General features: G+C 42.7%; 1 protein-coding gene across 3 annotated transcripts in view; it reads right to left on the minus strand.

Moving 5' to 3' along the window:
* The window catches only part of rexo4 (REX4 homolog, 3'-5' exonuclease), a 61938-nt gene extending 41720 nt beyond the window's left edge, over positions 1–20218 (minus strand). Inside the window, exons 1-2 of one of the 3 annotated variants that reach the window (XM_039763876.1) lie at positions 20078–20218; positions 7064–7318 (exon numbers count right to left, since the gene is read on the minus strand). In XM_039763876.1, coding sequence (XP_039619810.1) covers positions 7064–7279 — 216 coding nt within the window. In that variant the 5' untranslated portion in view covers positions 7280–7318; positions 20078–20218. Of the gene's footprint in view, positions 1–7063; positions 7319–12037; positions 12124–12191; positions 12294–20077 lie in introns of those variants that run through there. The other 2 variants (XM_039763875.1, XM_039763878.1) reach the window with 2 other exon arrangements.
* Between the last annotated feature and the right edge of the window lie 782 nt (positions 20219–21000).

Raw genomic sequence — 21000 nt, forward strand, 5'->3', positions numbered from 1 at the left:
ATATATATATATATATATATACACACACACACAAACACATACATACATACATACATATAATTTGTGTGTGTGTATGTGTGTGTATATATGATGTAGATAGGTATGTATATATATATATGTGTATATGTATATAGATATGTATATAGATATGAAGATATGTATGTGTATATATATGTATAGATATAGATAGATAGTGTCACGCACGCGCGAGTAGGAGGTCATGGATTGATTCGACAGCACCTGGGAAACCACTCACGCCAGGGAATGGTGGGGTATTAACTTTCTCCCTCTGCTTCCTCATAGGAAAAAGACCGTCCTGCACCATAGGCATGGATGACCGCAGTGCGATACTTCCGCCCTTCCTCCGCCATCTTGCCCTGACGTCATCCTTCCCATCCTCCCTTGCGGTCCTTCCCGACATTCCTCCACTTCCGCTCCTCCCCAATAATGGCGCGACGCCAGGAGTCGGCGCGCGATATGAACTGTTTGTTTATGATTTTGACCTGTTTTTGTTTCTGTACAATATACGGGGCCGGAAAAACCCCAACCCTTGCTACTGTCTCTCTCGGTCCTTTACAACTGGCGTAGTCGGCAGGATAAAGATCCCGGAATGACGGAGGGACAGGACCTGAACACCGTGCTGCAGGGAATGAACGCCCAGCTCCAGGCCCTGCAGCAAGCGCAAGCCGCTACCAACCGGGAGCTGGAGGCCACGAGGCCAGGTTAGTGGAAGCCCAACGGGCGAGACCAGACCCGCCCAGGCAGCCGCCTCCTATGGTACCGATGGGCCCTTCGAGGACGCCGATGCCTACCTGGGCATGTTTGAGAGGACGGCCACCCGGACGAGTGGCAGCGGTCAGTGGGCGCCCATCTTGGCGCCATACCTAAAGGGACCAGCTGCTGCGGCCTATTATGACCTCCCTGAGGAGGAGGCCGCTAATTACGACCTCCTCAAGCCCGAAATATTGGCCCGCTACGGCATTAGCCCGGCCAGCAGGCGTCAATGGCGGAACTGGGTCTTTGACCCGAAAAGCCCTTCGCGCCAGGCGCTCGAAGTTCTGGGGCAAGATGGGCCGCTGGCTACGGCCAGAGAGCCCCGGCGGGCGGAAAGTCGTCGAGCGGGTGGCCTGTGAAGGCCTGGTCAATGCAATGCCCAGTTCCCTCGCCCAGCAGGTCCGGGGGCACGCCTATCAAACATGTCGGGCCTCCTCGACGCCCTGGAGCGCCAGTTGGCGGTCCTCCGACTTGGGGGTCAGAAAAGCCTGCTCGCTGGAACCGGCAGGGACGGGCGGCCACCCCCGAGCCCCCTCGACGCGCTGCAGAAGCGCCAGCCAGAGCCAAAGAGAGGCCGGGTCCGCCGCGCTGTTTCAAGTGTGGCGAGACCGGCCACCTGCTGCCAAACTGCCCCCATCACATCGCCCCGGAGCCTATGGACTGCAGCTGGACATCAACGGAGAGGTATTGTACCCGCCGCATCCCTTGGCGAGTCCAATACGGGAGTGGTGTTGCTAAATGGGCACGCCGTGGTGGCTTTGTTTGATTCCGCAGCAACATTACCATTGTTGCTCGCCGTTTGTCTTACCGCAACAGTGGTTAAAGCAACATTTGTTGGTTACCTGTGTACATGGGGGACTAGGTCATATCGCTCCGCTCACTGCTATCTTACCTGGAAGGGGGAACCAATCCAAATGACGGTCGCTGTGTTACCTGACCCCCCCTTCCCAGTGATCCTGGGACAAGACTGGTCTAAAAGAATCAGCGGTAAGCCATTCGCGCTCGGGCCTCGTTGGATCTTGTCATGAGGGGAAAAGGCAACCTCCCGCGGCCTCCACGCCGTGCACAAGGGCAGGCCCTATGGGCGCTGGTGTCTCGGGGACCTTTCGTGGCTACGGACCTTGACCCGAAGATTCCGCCGGAGAAGGGACTAGCCAGGAACTCTCCCCGGCCCAGGCCCCAAGACCCTCTCGGCGCCTGGACCATCAATTTCGGTCCACGCCTGCCTCCTTTAAGAGGGAGCAGTGGAATGATGACTCCCTGCGCTTTGCCCGGAACGCGATTGTTCTGCCTAACAGCTCGACAGCGGACGGATCCACACCGCTGGAACCCTTCTTTGTCCTTGAAATGATCTGTTGTACCGAAAGTGGCTACCCATGAGGCGAGGTGCGGAAGTTGTTGCTAATTCAGCGTACCTTCCGGGGGAGATATGCGAGTTGGCACATGCTCACCTCCTAGGCCACCTCGGGGCGAAAAACACTGGAGAGGATTAAGCTCCGTTTTTACTGGCCTGGGATCAATGAGGAGGTCCGGCGGTTCTGTCAATCCTGTCCGAGTGCCAGACCCGCCAGATTCCTAGGAGGGACCGTGCTCCTCTAGTCCCTATTCCCCTCGTGGACATCCCCTTTGAAAGGATAGGGGTCGATTTGGTGGGACCCTGGAGCCCTCAACCCGTGGCCACAAGTATATCCTAGTCATGGTGGACTATGCCACCCGGTACCCAGAGGCGGTTCCCCTGCGCCCGCTAATACTAAAAGCATCGCACGGGAACTGGTTAACTTGTTTTCCGCGCTGGGCATACCCAAGGAGGTCCTCACGGACCAGGGTACGCCCTTCACTTCGGATACGCTCAAGGAGGTGGCCAAATTACTGCAGATAAAGCACCTGAAAGCGTCAGTCTATCACCCGCAAACTGACGGGTTGGTGAGCGATTTATTCAGACGGTTATGCAGATGCTCCGCAAGTTAGTCAGCGCTGACGGCAGGATCTGGGACCAGCTCCTCCCGCTCGTGCTTTTGCCTACCGGGAGGTACCCCAGGCCTCTACGGGCTTCTCCCCTTTGAATTACTATACGGGCGACAACCCCGGGAATCCTCGACATCCTAAAAGAAGGCTGGGAGGCCGAGGCTCTTCCCTCCTCTAATATTTTGAGCGTGCGCAACTGCGCGACCGACTCACAAAGATCAGGCCCCTCCTAAAAGAGCACGCGACTCGTGCGCAAGCAGCGCAGGCCCGGTGTTACAACCGCAACTCCGTCCTCAGGGAGTTCCGCCTGGGACCGAAGTTATGGTGCTCGCCCCACCTCCCACTCGAAGCTGCTCGCCACTGGCAAGGGCCTTACGAGGTTAAGGAGAAAAGGACTCGTCGACTATTTGGTAAAACAGCCCAACCGTCGACCGGTGAGAGGATCTATCATGTCAACCTGTTAAAGCCCTGAGAGATAGAGAGGAGCTTCCCAGCCCCGTAGGTCACTCTCCCTTTCGCAAGCACAACTGCCCTTAACCTCGGTGAAGAGCTGACCCCAAGCAGCGGCAGGAGTTAGCCCAAACACTCCGAGCCATCCCCGAGGTAGTGAGCGAGTCACCCGGCGGACCGCTGATTGAGCACGATATAGTCACGGAGCCCGGGTAATCGTCCGGGAGGCCCTACCGACTCCGGAGGCAAAACGCCGCAGAGGTCGAACTGGAGGTGAAACGTATGTTGGACATGGACATAATTGAAGAGAGCCATAGTCCCTGGTCCAGCCCTATTGTCCTCGCCTCCAAGCCAGACGGCTCCTGGAGGTTCTGTAATGACTTTAGACGCCTGAATCAGATCTCCAAGTTCGATGCCTACCCCATGCCCCGCATTGACGACCTCCTTGAGCGGCTGGGTACGGCTCGATATCTGACTACCCTTGACATGACAAAAGGGTATTGGCAAATTCCTTTAACGGCATCCGCAAAGGAGAAAACGGCCTTTAGCACCCCTAGCGGGCACTGGCAGTACAAGGTCCTCCCATTTGGGCTGCACGGGCCCGCGACCTTCCAACGCCTGGTAGATAGAGTGCTGACGCCTCACCAGTCCTATAGTGCCGCTTACCTGGATGACGTTGTCATCTATTCCGCACCTGGGAGGAGCATCTACTGCAGGTCGCAGCTGTCCTCCGAACACTGGCTAAAGCCGCCTCCGCATAAACCCCGGAAGTGTTTTTGGATTAAAGGAGGCCAAATATTTAGGCTACCTCGTGGGACAAGGACAGGTGCGCCACAGAGCTCCAAAGTGAAAGACATCTTAGAATGGCCCGTCCGAGTACCAAGAAACAGGTGCAGGCTTTCTTGGGGCTTGCGGGTTACTACCGCCGGTTTGTTCCCGTTTCTCGAAGAGCAGCACCCTTGACTGACCTGACAAAAAGGGCGCCCCTATACGTGGTGTGGACCGACAAAGCAGAACACGCGTTCAGTGACCTAAAGAAGGCCCTAACGCCGGCACCTGTGTTACGGACGCCCGATTTTGGGCTCCCGCTTATTCTCCAGACCGACGCCGGACACAGGCCTGGGTGCCGTGCTGAGCCAAAGCGCCGATGGTGTCGAGCACCCTGTGATGTACCTTAGCCGGAAACTGATGGACCGGGAGACCCGGTACGCTGCAGTGGAGAGGGAGGCCTTGGCCATTAAGTGGGCAGTGACCCACCTCCGTACTACCTGCTGGGTCGCGAGTTCGCTCTGGTGACTGATCACGCTGCACTTCAGTGGATGTCCCTGCACAAAGAGTCGAATCCGCGGGTCACCAGGTGGTTCCTGGACTTACAGCCGTATAAGTTCACTGTCACTTATCGGCGGGGGACCCTTCAGGCCAATGCCGATGCCCTCTCTCGTATTCACGACCTCTCGGTTAGGTCCGCCCGACCTGACGGTCCTGGGCTAAGGGGGGGATCGTGTCACGCACGCGCGAGTAGGAGGCCGCGGATTGATTCGACAGCACCTGGGAAACCACTCGCCAGGGAATGGTGGGGTATTAACTTTCTCCCTCTGCTTTCTCATAGGAAAAAAGACCGCCCTCGCACCATAGTCATGGATGACCGCAGTCGCGATACTTCCGCCCTTCCTCCGCCATCTTGCCCTGACGTCATCCTTCCCATCCTCCCTTGCGGTCCTTCCCGACATTCCTCCACTTCCGCTCCTCCCCAATAAAATGGCGCGACGCCAGGAGTCGGCGTCGCGTATTATGAACTGTTTAGTTTATGATTTTGACCTGTTTTTGTTTAATCTGTACAATATACGGGGCCGGAAAAACCCCAACCCTTGCTACTGTCTCTCTCGGTCCTTTACAATAGATATAGATAGATAGAGATAGATAGATATAGATATGAGAACAACACTCAGACGTGACACACTGCATGCACGGGTTTTTTTTACGATGTCTTCCTTTAGCGGGACATTGACTTTTTCCACCGTGTGCTTTGTTTCTGTAGTAGCTGCAGTTATGAATATGCTTGTATGTGTCACACGCTTCATATTTTTTTGCTGCCTACTCAATTGTGTAATTCGGTTTTTGTTCAGCACTCTTTGGAACTGTTGCTTTTTGTCTGTGTACTGCGTCAGTTCACATGAGCCGCTCGGTGTACATGCATCGCAGGTTCCCAGCTCTGCTTGTGCCATTTCGTGCGATGTTCATGGTTTTATTTAATGTTAGCTAAGACCCGGCACTTAAAAGTTTCTCTCGCAGTTTCGCTGAGTTTGTGCCAAACACCACCCTTCGTCTGCATAAGCACGGTCCTTCACCCGTGAATATTTAATCGGCAGTGTTTCTATTGGATTGCCGCTGACGGACGGCCTTATATGGGCAGGCACTAAATTACGTGGGAGGCGTAACTCCCCAATGGCAATGCTACTTCAAATATATAAATTAATTGTAATGTAAAAATTATAATGCAACTTAAACATGATGATGCTGCGGACCTGTACATGAGAAAATTTTTTGTATCCGGACTTCCTTAAATCATAATTGACTACACCCCTGTGCTGGGGGACACCTCGTGTACTGTATAAGTGGATGCATTTCTCTGTGCCAATAAAACAACTTTTCATCAAATAACACAAACACATAGATGTTGGATATATACAGGCAAAGGATAATAAACAACACACAACATAAATATTAGTTGGTGTTATAAACTGTAAACTGGAGTGAGTGTAGTCCCTAGTCTTGTGTTAGTACAATTTTGGTTTATTTGGATTCATATTTTCTATTGTTATTATATTTTATTGTTTATTTGATAGCATTGTGGTGAAAGTATTCGGAGATGTCTGTGGCCATATTGTTTCCTAGTGTCTACATTTTGCCTGGTCACATACATCATTACATATGCCTTATTAAGATAGTGAAGCTGAATTGCTAATGCTGAAGTTGATGGATTCAAAATTACACTCTACAAATTGCATTTGCAGATTCTTTTGCTATTTAAGGAAATCACATTTAGGCAGACAGGATTTTTGCTTAGTTTCCTTCTTTCCTCCCAAAGGGCTGGAGGCTATGCTTTGACCTTATATCTTCAGAGACCCCAGAGAGCTTTTCCCAGGCACACAAAGAAAGATACTAAGCACTCTTTTTCTTTTGTCTTTCTTTTTTCCCCAAAGTTTTTCTCTCATTTGGCTTTGGTCACACCTTGTACTTGCTGGGTGTATCACATTTACAGGTTCCACAATTATATATAAGAATATCACACATTTGATAAAGTTACACCCATGGGGTAGAATCCACCCATGTACACTGCTCATTATCACCAGCAGTACAGCGGGAAAACAAACATTAATGTAAGATTACTGCCACTAAGTAAAAATCACACTTATTTAAGTACAATGGGCTTCCTGCAATGTCTTTGTATTAGTCAGTGTAATACCATTACAGTCCAGGAAGTTTAGTGATCATTGTTATTTACTACACATATTTTAGTTCTTTGTTGTACACTGAGAGAGGAAAATTGCAGATTAAACAAGAATTTCAAACACAAACAATTTGATTGCTATTTAAGAAACCAATACTATTCGACTGGATAATAATAATTCCAAGAATTTCAAACACAAGCAATTTGATTACAGATTAAGAAACCAATAATATCCGACATGAGAAATACTAATGACAAGACTATGTAAAATGCTATTATTAAAAGTAAAATAAACCAGAAGACTAGAAAACCCTAAAGACACAATCTATGGAAATAAAGCTTAAAATACAAATAACCAAAAAAAAAAAAACAAACTAAATCAGAAAAATAATAGAAACACAAACATAAAACAAAATTTCTAACCTGTTCTAGTGACTTCCAGTTGGCTGAAAATTGTGCCGGGTCCTTTGGTGGTGGTAGATATGAAGACGCGCTTGGCTGCTCTGCATTCCTAGTAACACAAGTATTTGGACTCCTCCAGAACTTCTTTTTCTTCAGTTTGTGCTTTTTCTTCTGTTTGGGGACCAGTTTGCCAGATTTCTTCAAAGGATTTTTCAACTGTGTTTTCCCCATTTTCATAACAGTCACCTACATTCCATGACAATACTGCTTACAACTCTGAAAAAAAAAAAAAAGGATGCAGTACACAAACACATCACATGGCCATCACTTCATTCAATTGAGCATGAACTCATACTAAATTACCTTCTCCCTCACCAATGCAAATCCCCAAAGATGAATTTAATTACAAGTTAACAGATTTGCTCTCAATTACCTATTGAATGGATTCTTTTCTGACATTTTTATGTTAACTTTTTCAAATCACTAAAATACCACCTTTACAAGATGGTACGTTTATAGGGTCATTACTGTCATGTGTACTTTCAAACTTTGCAGTTAATTAAATCATTGTTAGGTTCTTCAAAGAGGTGGAGGAAAATAAATAAACGATACATTAGAGTTCTCAAATACGCAGGTGGAAAGTGAAAAAAGGACTGCCAGAAGCAATGCAGTTTGGAATACTGTAATACATTGCAGTAAAGACAGAGGATAAGTGATGTTGTGAATAAAGATCCAAAGTCAGTGAAGCACCCTTACCAATAATAAGCACATTGAAGGGCAAACTACTGACATCAACAGGTGATGCTTACACATTACCATGTTATACAGCTTTCTGTGATGTGTTTTTCAAAGCTGGTAGATGTCTTTGTGCATCGATAATGCAATTAATGAAGTTTGAGCAATGGCATTTAGTGAGCCTTTGTGTGGTAGGACATTCCATCAAATCACACTGGTGTTGATGACAATGGTAAGAGGAGGCTACCCACAGAAAGAAACAATGTTCTGGAAGTATGGATGCACCAGGGCAGTTTGAATGACCACAGCAGCATGCATCACAGCCACTGTCACACCAGAAGTGTCAATTTGGACCATATGCAATCATATTTTTAAATTAGGCCAGGGGATCATGCAGGTCTCTGGTATAACTGCTACTACTGACCCACTGTCACTGCAATACATGTCTTCTATGCTGTTATGAATAGTGGTCTGTTGCCTTTAGTGATAGAATAAAAATATTCCTGGGAATAAGTGACAGTCATTAAGGTGCCCTACAAAGACCTGGTCCATTATTAGATTTTAGCAGGATAATATGCATGCACTAAAAAAGAAGAAAAGGTGTATGGCGCAAAAGAAAAAATCTGATTTATAAAGTGTTATATATGCACATTAATATGCAATTTACCTTACTAAATAACCACCATCTTGCGAATATACATATGTAAAAGCACCTCAAACTCACAATTGCCACCTTAAAACAACCATATCTGGAGCTATGGTAATCTGCCAGATACATATGCAATCACAAAGCTGCAGACTTTAATTGGTTGGTAGTGCAACCTCCCATAGAGAAACTCCCTGCATCTTGCCTGCATGTGAGGAGTTCTATGGTGTTCTCTGTATGGCAATGAAGCATTGGGTCAGGGAAAGGCGTAAGGCGCCAGCATCTGAGCGAACAGCCACCACGACCTTGAGCATGTAATGAAAATATTTCTATTATAATGAAAAGTAGTCTTATGATAAATTGTGAGTTCAGCCAGCTACCTTACCAACAAGCCAGCGATCACGTACAGTGGCACCATGAGCAAGTCATCTGCCAATATTATTTTACCTCGAAATACATGAACCATGGGTTCTCCCAAGCCACGATATTTGTCACTCTCTCAAGTCAAATGACTTGTGTGTTAATGAAATCTCACTGCTCATGCTTAACAAAAGCTGCATCATTCTCGGAACGTGCCTTTATGGCTCATAAGCCAGCATAACCCAGTGTTGCCTTAAAGCTTGTTCCTTTCATTTATGGTTAATGCATGGTTCTTGAGCAGCATCAAATATGCCATATTGAGTCAAACCATTAGGCTATGAATAGGCTACAGAGCATGCTATTTAGAGCTTTCTGCATGGCGTGAATCACACCTGTGTTTTTACTGCATTTTGGTTTCTAATACTGAGAAGTGATAACAAGTAGCCTAGACTGAAGAAAAAACAAAAAATTTCATCAGTACAAATCTGCAGCATTGCTCCACTTAAAAGTCAATTAAAATAGAGACTATACATCATATTCATCACTTTTGAGGTTTAATATGTTTAGAATGTCATAACACATTATAACGACATACTGGTGATATGAATTATTGTATGCATTAATTGTCATTTAGCTGGATTGGCAGCATTCCACTACTTGATCAAGGGTGTCATAATTTTCAACTTTTTCCAAAATGTTGCGTAATGATGGGTCACAGCTGCTACAAAACATAGCAAATTTTCCTGTTAAATTTTCTTTTATGAATCCCGTTTTTTGTGTGGAAAGTTTCATGCCTCTTTTTGTGCATGTACAAGTTTAATAAATTTGACCCCTGATAATACTTTGAGAGACAGAAAGTGAGATAGATAGATAGACAGACAGACACACTCAAGCAAAACAATGCAAAGACTTTTGTTCTCAAAATACTGTCAAATGTTCCATGTTAATTAGGGATTTAGACAAAAATCCAGTGGTATTCTTCAGTTCCACCTTGGATGCAAATCCTGCCCCAGTCATCAACTGTGTGAAGCTTGCACATTCTTTTTGTATTTGGGTGGAGGTTTCTTTCACGTTATTGTGTAGAGCTGATTGCACACGGGCCTTGTAATTGACCGGTTCTGTCAATGTCAATTTATTTATATAGCACATTTAAAACAACATAGGAATGCTGTGGCCAAAGTGCTTTACAATGAAAGAAGAAAAAAACAAAAAAACATACAATTAACATAAATAGAAATAAAATAAATGAACCTAAATAAAATACATAATAAAAAGAAGTCAGATTACATAATCACAAAGAGGAAACCATCAGTATTACTGAAGGTCACGGAAAGCAAGTGAATAGAAATGAGTCTTTTCTCTTGTTTTGAATAGTTCAATTGAAGAAGACTCCTTTATGTAATGATTTGAAGAGTTCCACAGGCGAGGAGCAGCAGCTGCAAAAGCCCCGTCACCCCTAGTTTTACACTTGGTACGAGAGACAACAAGAGACAACTGACCAGAAGATCTAAGCACTCTAGATGGCTGGTGTAAAGCACAAAATTCAGATAAATAGGCAGGAGCAAGCCCATGTAAAGATTTCAAAACTAGCAATAAGATTTTAAAATCAATTCGAAAACTGACAGGCAGCCAGTGTACAGAAGCTAATATTGGAGAAACAGAATCAGACATCTTGCCCCAACCAGAAAGTGAGTGGCAGCATTCTGGACCAACTGTAACCTGCGTATCAGGGATTTGCTAATCCCAGAATACAGCGAGTTGCAGTAATCAAGATAAAAAGAGAAAAGATAAAAAGCATGAGGAGCTTTCTCAAGATCTCCAGAAGATAAAAAAGGATTGATCTTACCTAAAAGACGAAACTGGAAAAAGCAACTCTTGACTACAGAATTAATCTGTTTTTCAGAAGAGAATATTGCGTATTTGAGGTTTGTAAAAGACAGAGAAAGAGCCAAGAAGTCCAAGACCAATTTGGGCATTAGCTGATGGACCCACTATAAGCACCTACATTTTACTTTGATTCAGATCAAGAAAATTAGCAGCCATCCAGGATCTTAGTTCAAAAGGCAGTTGTGCAGTTGATTCATTGCAGAGTTGCAGACAGGAATATAAACCCGTGTATCATCAGCACAGCAGTGAAAAGAAAGGTTAAATTTCCTAAAAATAGCTCCAATGGGGTAAAGGTATTTAGAGAATAAAATAGGACCCAAAATGGATCCATGAGAAACACCACATTTATGAGGAGCAGTAGACGAAAAAGAGGAATTTAAAGTCACTGAAAAGTGTCTATCAATTAGAAATGACCTGAACCAGTTAAGAGCAGCCCATGTAAGCCCAACAAGATGTTCAAGCCGCAACAGCAATACCTCATGGTCAGTAGTGTCAAAGGCAGCAGACAGGTCAAGGAGGACAAGGAGTGCAGCGCCGCCTGAGTCAGTAATAATAGAGATATCATTTCAGCCCTATGCACCCGAAATTGATTCTGGTAACCATAAGAAGAATGGTATGTTAGGCTGTACTATGGTTTTCTGCAAAAGACGCTGCAAAATTGAAAATTGGAACCTTTATTGTATTACTGTAAGTGTTTAACCTGAGATGGACTGGAACCCTGTCCGGGGATTGTTCCTGATTTGATCCATCTGCTGTGGATAAGAAGGATACGTTTTGAAAATAGAGGAATAGACCTTATTATTTTGATAAATCGTTTAAAATTTCGTTGAGACATGTATGAACTGTATAAGAACAATGTAATAAACATCAAAGATTTATTTATAGTCAGGGAGACGCTGAAGATCTTTATACAATACTGTATACAGCATTATTGTACAGAAACTTTATGAAATTGTTAATGACAGGACATTTTGAAATAAATTCAGCATAATTAATTTCCAATATGAGATGTCATAATCCCTTTTCTCCTTGCATCTACTGTAGTGTTGCTACGTCACGACCGTTAGACTTGATGGTAAGGGTGATGAGGAAACAACACCTAAATCAGGAGTGTTCAAATTTTCTGACCTCGAGGTAAAAGCATTTTAAAAACTGGAATGCAACATAATGGAACTAGTGTAATTTTATAATTTTAAAGATGCTAAAATACCGAGGCTATCCGAACACTCGCATTTGTACGCCTAATTAGATTGGCACAAAAACGTAAAGGCTGAAGGGACATCATGTTGATCCTGTATGATGAGAGACCACTCTTCTTACTGTGGTCTCTTTACCGCGGTGCTAATTTAAGTTAAGATCAATTTTACCTTAACCGTTGTAGCAAAAAACTTCAGATGTACAGTGATGTGACGTAATTTAAGGAAAGCGATTCAAACGTTATGTCAATTCGCATTCACATGGCCTCAAAAAACGACGACAGCAACGTACCAACTTTCTTGAATAAACTTCAACAAATCTTACCTTCTATCAGCACGCAAACCACGCCGCCGTTGCTGTAATTCAACAACAGGAAGTCTGTCACGTTTAGCGCTCCCCTCGGAAACATCGCGTCCCATCAATTTGCCCGAGCGAAAAATTTACTGGTGTGATTGTGATTCATTTTCTGCGAACTGATGAGGAGCATTAGATAAAAATACATATATATGCTACCATTCAAAAGTTTGGACATAACCAGAAATGTTCGTGTTTGTGATAGAAATGCAGGCTATTCCATGTGGCAGATTGGAAAGAAGCTAAATTTTCATACTAAGGTGTCTATTACTGTATTTAACAGAACAGGACAAACTGGATCTAATATATACTGTATACTGCTCAAAAAAATTAAAAGAACTCTTTTTAATCAGAGTATAGCATCAAGTCAATTAAACTTCTGGGATATTGATCTGGTCAGTTAAGTAGCAGAGAGGGATGTTAATCAGTTTAAGCTGCTTTGATGTTAATGAAATTAATAACAGGTGCACTAGAGGGGCAGCAAAGAGACGACCCTAAAACAGGAGTGGTTTAATTTGTGGAGGCCACCGCCATTTTTCCTTCCTCATCTTTCCTGACTGTTTTTTCACTAGTTTTGCATTTGGCTACGGTCAGTGTCACTACTGGTAGCATGAGACGATACCTGGACCCTACAGAGCTTGCACAGGTACTCCAGCTTCTCCAGGATGGCACATCAATATGTGCCATTGCCAAAAGGTTTGCTGTGTCTCCCAGCACAGTCTCAAGGGCATGGAGGATATCCCAGGAGACAGGCAGTTAGTCTAGGAGAGCTAGACAGGGCTGTAGAAGGTCCTTATCCCATCAGCAGGACGTGTATCTGCTCCTTTGGACAAGGAGGAACAGGATGAACACTGCCAGAGCCCTACAAAATGACCTCCAGCAGACCACTGGTGTGAATGTCTCTGATCAAAAAATCAGAAATAGACTTCATGAGGGTGTTCTGAGGGCCTGACATCCTCTAGTGAGCCCTGTGCTCACTGCCCAGCACTGTGGAGCTCGATTGGCATTTGCCATAGAATACCAGAATTGGCAGATCCATCACTATGCTTTTCACAGATGAGAGCAGGTTCACCCTGAGCACATGTGACAGACGTGGAAGGACCTGGAAAAGCAGTGGAGAACGTTATGCCGCCTGTAACATAACGTTCAGCATGACTGGTTTGGTGGTGGGTCAGTGATAGTCTGGCGAGGCATATCCATGGAGGGACGCATAGAGCTCTACAGGCTAGACAATGGCACCGTCACTGCCATTGGGTATCGGGATGAAATCCTTGGGCCCATTGTCAGACCCTATGCTGGTGCATGACAATGCCCAGCCTCATGTGGTGAGAGTATGCAGGCAGCTCCTGGAAGATGAAGGAATTGATACCATTGACTGGCCCCAAAGCTCACCTGACCTAAATTCAATAGAACACCTCTGGGACATTATGTTTCAGTCCATCCGTTGCCACCAGGTTATCCCTCAGATCCAGGAGCTCAGTGATGCCTTGGTCCAGATCTGGGAGGAGATGCCCCAGGACACCATCCATCGTCTCATTAGGAGTATGCACTAACATTGTCAGGCATACATACAAGCACGTGGGGGCCATACAAACTACTGAGTACGATTTTGAGTTGCTGCAATGAAATTTCGGCAAAATGGACCAGCCTGCCACACTATTTTTTCACTTTGATTTTCAGGATGTCTTTGAATTCAGCCCACTGTAGGTTGATAATTTTCATTTCCATCAAACAACGTGGCATCCTTTGTTCCTAACAATTTGCCCAGTCCATTTTAGTATATATATCCAGCATGTTTTTTTTTTTTCTATTGAGATCTGATGTGTTTTCAAAGTGTTCCTTTAATTTTTTGAGCAGTTTATTTCTCAGTTTTAGATGTGGAATTTTCACTGAAACTCTGCCTCTTAGGCCAGCATCCTAGAGTCACTGTTTCACTGTTGCAGACGACACTGGTATTTGGCATGTATTTAAGGAGGAAGTCAACTGAGGACCTTAGGTGTTTGTTTCTCAAAATACAGATTCTGTTACAAAGGTTTCTCTAATAACCAACTACCATTTAAAGTGACTAATTAAGGATAAGCTAAGGGAGTTAAGCATTAGGACATTTAAGGAATGGCTACTGAAAATATGAATATTAAATTAAAAATCAGTCAAGTAGTAACAGCCTTTAGCAACACTATTAATGTCCTGGCTGTAATTTTAAAACAATTCAAAGGTATTTTGATCAAGAAGGTATTGATTTCTATTAAGAACATAAAAATTACTAGGCATGTCTAAACTTTTGACTGGCAGTGTACATAATGGTAAACCATGCATTAGAAAAATATACAGTTGAACCTAACATTAAATGTACGTACTACACCCATTTCCCTCGGTGCACCTGAATAAAACCTATAAAGAATGTCCTATGTAACTTATTACTAATAGGTATGTTTCTATTTTTAACAATCCCCAGATGACTTTCTCTGAACACTGTTAGCAGAACCTGTTTAGTCCTATGTATTGCAGAATATTGGAGCCTACCCAGGCAACATCAAATGCAAGGCAGGAACGGGCTACAGACAGTGTGACAGTCCATCACAGGTCCCATTTACTCACATTGTAGCCAATTTGTTCTTGCCAGTTCATTCAAATTTTTTAAGAGTTTAGTAATTTTAGATGAAAATGGGATTCCAAGCAGACACACTGAGAATGTGCAAACGCCAACAGACACAGGAATCCATGACAATGCAGTATTAATTACTGCACCAGCTTTGCTAACTGAAAAATACAGAGAAACATGGGCAGTAGTACCATCATAGGCAGCAAAGGCTGGTTCTACAAAGAGAAAAGAAAAAAAATTAAGAGAGATTGACAGCCAAAATAAAAGCCCACTATATGAAACTGAAAATGATGGATCAACTAAAGTTCCCTCATCCATTTGCAGTACAGCATTCTTAAGTGAAATTATTTTTTCCTATGTAAGTAGCTATCAGTTCATGAATGGGATTGTTATCAATTTCAGTAATGTTACTGACTAGTGTGTGCCAGGTTTTTTTGAGTTACTCTTTCTGTAAAGAAATGTTTAAGATCATCAATGCCATACCAGCTCATGCTGCATATTAATCATTCTTGATCAAGATTAAAATTATTTAACCCAAACCATTACAAATTAGAACAATTACTGGTCGTAAATATATTCCTTCAAGATTTTGCTAATACTCTAACTACACTGTGAGCATTCCTCATTATTTGTACTGCCACATCACAGCTCACGATCCCCTATTTGATCCCAGCCCAGCTGTCTGTATGGAGGTTATAAGCTCTCTCCTTGCCTGTTTAGATTTTCTTCAGGTGCTCTTACTATATCTCAAAGATGTGTACATTAGATTAAGCAGTGGTCCTATATTGTCCCAGAGTGGATAGGTGCATGTGAATATACAGTATGGGGATCCCATGCCATTGGCTGGCTTATGATCTTATGATGGTTTCTGGCTCCTCAAAATCCTTTAACATAGAATCCAGTTCAGAAACGGGAGGAATGGATGGATAGAGAGCAATGGGGTCTGGTTAAATCCATCTGCCTTTTGAGCAAAGCAAGGTAAGATTCTGATTTTAGCTATATTGTTAATGTCTTTTTTGGCAATGTTATTTGTCCATTCGGCTGGCTTGTCTGATGCTTTCAGTAGTGTGTCGCAGCTCATATCAACTTGCATGCCTGCCTGAATGTTTGTGTATTGATTTTATTGATTTCATTTGTTTACAGCCCCTATTGTGTGATGAAAGATGATTACAAATTGTGATAGGCAGCATTTTTTCCACTAAGTCCATTTGTTTTCAGTTTGAACTTTGTTCTCAAACAAGTAGATTACTTGTTTATTTCAGAATACAGTTTCCTTAAATTCTCTATGCTGAAATGGATTTCAGAAAGAAAGTTTTTTTTTTCAGTGTTTTTGAAAAACGTAGCTTTGCTTCGTTTTCATCAGCACTGAAGAAGAACTGCCTAAAGAAAAAGTATTTTGTTTGTCTTTAGGGCACTACTGCATGTAACATAGGAACTGTTTATTTTCTCTGTGTGTTTAATGCCTTTTGAAAGCTGATAAGAAGGACAAAATGGAACACCCTCCCTCTAATTGTCAGGATCTTTGTTTTTTTGGACTTCTTTTCATAATATTATTTTTTATTTCACCATTTGATTCTTGGTGCTTGTGGTGTCATGCACAGATGATGTCAATGTTTATGCCATGAATTATATGTTTCCATGCCACTGGCATTATCAGTGTGCTTAGCCTTGTTTTTGTTTGTGTTTAAAAGGCTACTGCCAATTGACTCTACAGTGACATTTTAACATTTACATAGCAAATGACAGTGACTCCTGAAGAGGCATGCCTGGAAGAAACAGTCTGTCTGTGGAAAATCTAACTTAAGAATTTAATTACTGTACATTCAGTTTTTGTGATTTCCATAACAAACAGAACATTCAAATGCAACTTTGCTTATACGTATTTTTGGTACCTGATTGCCATTGGTGCAAGTTACATCATCTGATCTAACACTCTTAAAAATAAATGTGCCATAGTGGTTCTTCAGAACAATCCTGTAAGGTAACCATATTTGGTTCCCCAAAGACCCGCCTACATGAAGGTTCTAGAAAGAACCTTTATTTATTTAGACCTGTTATTAGGCCCCATACAGTAAATAGCCATGGCTAGATGATAACAGATTTGTGAAATACCAATGGATCATAGGTTTAAAAGGACTCTTGCTGAATACAATAACACAGGCTAAGTACAGTTTTTTTTTTAATCTGTTAGTGTCCTGCTATTTATATATTAAATATTTCATTTTTTCTACATATTAGGAAGTTTTTCAAAGCACAAAGAACACACTTCACATGCAAAGATCCCTTCCCATAATGAAATGGTGCTTGCCAAGCAATGATTCTAGGAGTAAGCACACAACCCAGTGAAGAACCATAAAATGACATTAAAGAAGCAGTATTTTTAAATGTGTAAGGTAGTATGTTCTAGGAACTTGACAGTAAAGAAATGCTCATTTGCCAGCTGACAATGTCTACTGGAAGACCCAAACAGACAGTGAGGATGTGTGACTTCATCATCTCAGGAGAGGTCAAGAACATGGACTAGTGCAGGTGGCTAAAAGAGTTGTGTCAAAAATGTGGTTGTTGCTTGTTATGATGGTGACCGTAACAGCAATTGTTGGACATTGGATGTAAGGAAAGCTGTCTAGCTGAGGAAGAAGCCCTCCATTCATTAAGTAGGATTACCTCTGGATTTGACTGATATGTTCTGGCAGACCAGGAAGATGACATCTGCTGCAGTGGCTGAAACAAGACACCTGAGTGTGGAAGGAGTTTACTATTGCAAAAAAGAATAATTTTCATGTGGTCTCAAAGACTTTCTGACAAACCATTTGATGATTCAGAAAGGGTAGGTGGGATATTGCAGATACTGTTCACAATAAAGATGAAGAAACATTAACATTAAAGATGTTTTGTAGTGGTGGATGAAATATGCCTGGAAATGCTGAAAAGATGGAATAATGTGGGAATGCTTTACTCAGCATAATTAAATGTTACATTCAAGAATAAGATTGAGTCTTGAGACTAGCATATGGAGGTGTTGGTACCCATTTTTAAAAAGAGAGGAAAGAGGGTGTGTTCCGGTAATACAGAATCACATTCTTCTGTCTTCATTGGGAAACCTATACCACAGTACTAGAATGGAGACACTGTCTGTACCTCATATCCATGAAAAAAAATATGGATTCTGTCTTTAGCATTGAACAGTGTTACCAGTGTTCGGTCTTTGTAGAACCACCACTGTAATAATAAAAGTCTGGCAATCCCACTAGTGTAGATTTGGATAAGGTTTATGCAAGCGTATGGAGTTTCAGGGAGGAGGGCAGACAATTCAGTTTACCTTCTTCTTGTAATTAAAAAAAAACAAGAACAATTATTTTCTTATACAGTATATCTGAATTAAATACAGCTAATATTAAAGTATGCTTATTAGCATCATATGATATATATATATATACAGTATATATATATATATATAGCATTAAAAGATAACAGGCAAATGCTGCTAGTGAATTCATCAGCTTTCCTACTTTTGTGAGTTATTGATATCTTATAATTTAAATGTGTTTTAGTTCTTGGAAAAATAATACAAAATAACTTAACTATAAATTTAATTGTAATATTTTAAAGAATGAACCCCAAATTTTTAAGTGCTCAAATATAATGATTATATACCTGTTCATCCATTCATCCTATCCTGTCAATAAGTATAATTCAGGGCAACAACGGACAGAACAAGACTATCTGTCGCAGTGGTTACCAATGTTTGTGGTCCTGAAATCCACGTGGGGTTGGAGTTGGCTCGGGGCAATGAAGCATCCAGGAGTCCCCCTGTTGTGAATTTAGCGTGATTACCAGAGAGTCAGAGTGTTACATGAGTCAAGTGCAGTCGTCAATGCCTTTCCTCATAGGTGAATTGAACATGACTGTCAGAGTGTGAATTGAGGAGGTCATCCAGGATTATCCGCAATCCAACTATGATGCTGCTGCTGTAAATTGAGCGTGATCTTTGAAATGGTGCTGGTTCGTCCAGGGTTAGCCAAGACCCACCTGCAATGCTAACTTGGCCCACAGGTTGGGAAACAATTACAGGGCTGGGTGTCCTTCCATTCTCTCAGGAGCTGCATTTATGGTTAATTTCTCCAGGTAGACCTTCCCCTTCTGACAGTCCTCGGCCATCTGAGATCTATCTCAGGTCTGGACCAAGTATGCTAAAATACATATTCAACCCACACCCCTATTCCATACTGTATATGAGATGGGAAGTATAATAAATATTCACCTTTAGAAAAAGCCTGGGAGACACAGAAAGTGCAGCCTTCACATAGACAATGACTACATACAGAATTTTAACCAGGATGCTGGTAATTCCACCACATTTACTACAATGCTGTCTTTCTATCAGTTCTCACATAACTCCAGTAATTTGATCGTCTCTAGGGACCATGTATAACCATCCTGGTTCACTCACATGCTGTGCATCTACCATGCAGGATAGTTTTGCCATTGTTTGCAATTTGTAATTAAATGTCATGACACATTTGGTAACTAACCATACCATCACCCTAATACTGACTCAGAAAGTGCAAAAGTGATATATATTTATTTCATCTTCATATTTTGTATATAATTGATGTTTAGTTGGAATTGCAGTCATGTTCAGAATAGACTGCGTACACTATGCTCATGTCAAATTTTCTGCAAATCAGCATCTAGCCAAACTGATTTTATGGGCCATCTTTCAAAACATGCAATGAAATCCTACAATGATTCAACCTAAATATAAGTAACTTAGAAAATTCCTTTTGGTCTGAGGTCTGAAGAGGTGACTGTATTGTAAACCGCTGCCCTTGCTTTCACTGAAAAGGCAATCAAACCATATCATGACAATTCTTGTTGTCACACTTATTGATTGTGAGCAACTGCTGCAACTGCTGTGACTTCGTTAAATTAACTAATCCAAATGTGCGTATTAGTTAATATTAACATTTTTGCATATTTAGGCACTTAGGAATAATTTTGCATATTCTGATAGAAAATACGTCCAATTGTTTATTCTTTCTGAAAGTCAGGGAAGAATTAATCAGCTGAACCAGGAGTCACAAAACGGGGCTCCCACATTAAATGAAAAAAAAAATAATATACATATATAATAAAAATAATCGTAAAATAGTGATAATAAAGGTTAATTGTATATATTAATCTTGGGAAGACAATAAAATTAGAATCTGGTAACTGCCACACGGTCCACCGAGGCTCACGTGATCGTTCTTGCCTTGGTCATGTTGGCCGTTCGGTTCAGTCGTCCACTGAGAATGAGTGCAGATCATATATATTTGGGGCAACCAAAATCTTCTAAGTGCCTGGGGCCTAAAGGTCTTAATCCGGCCCTTCTGAAAGTCCCCTGTTGTTAGAGGCTGCGCATGACACTGCGAGGCGCGTGGGTTGCGTGCTGCTTCCTGCCTTATTGGGGTGGATTTACCAGTCTTTCTGATTGGCCAATCAAACAGCTCAAATAAAGAGAAACTAAATGAGGCGGAGTTTAAGAAGATCTGTCAACTATAGCTTTTCATTTTATATTTCAGGATTAGTGGGTAATAATTGGTGCTATCTGTGATTTATCGCTATTGAAATGGTTACTCATGAGACTATTTCCCGATATGAGGTACGTAATAGGTGAACAGCATATTGGCGTCTAACTGGAAAGGCTTAATAGATTTATAACTGCAGTTTTAAACTGCACTTCCCAGCAAACACCGCGCTTGCTGTCATATGACAAATGCACTGTTGAATGCGTACATAAACGCAGATGAATATATAGTTATACATACACTTACACACACACACACACACACTCTCACTCAGCCTGTAGGTCAGAGAAGCGGATTGCATCTGTCTTTTTCCCTGATGGGACCCAGTGTTTTGCGGCTTGCGTGTTTTCCGGTGCATTTCAAAACATGGGGATGTCCGTAAGTGTCGAATCGCGCCTCTTTATGGTTACCGAAGACCTAAGCAGAAAAGTATACAGACGGCAGTGTTACTTTATTCGAACTTAGACACTTAAGAGACAAATTGGAGATAAGGTCAGTTAGCTGTGAAACTACCGATGAGGCAGAAATACGAGCAAAATGCAAAGGAGAGGGGCTATCGAGAACTGACAGGGCAGAAGAAAACAAACATCGGTGCATACGGGACATG

This window comes from Polypterus senegalus, chromosome 9, assembly GCF_016835505.1.
Source record: "Polypterus senegalus isolate Bchr_013 chromosome 9, ASM1683550v1, whole genome shotgun sequence".
NCBI lineage: Eukaryota > Metazoa > Chordata > Cladistia > Polypteriformes > Polypteridae > Polypterus > Polypterus senegalus.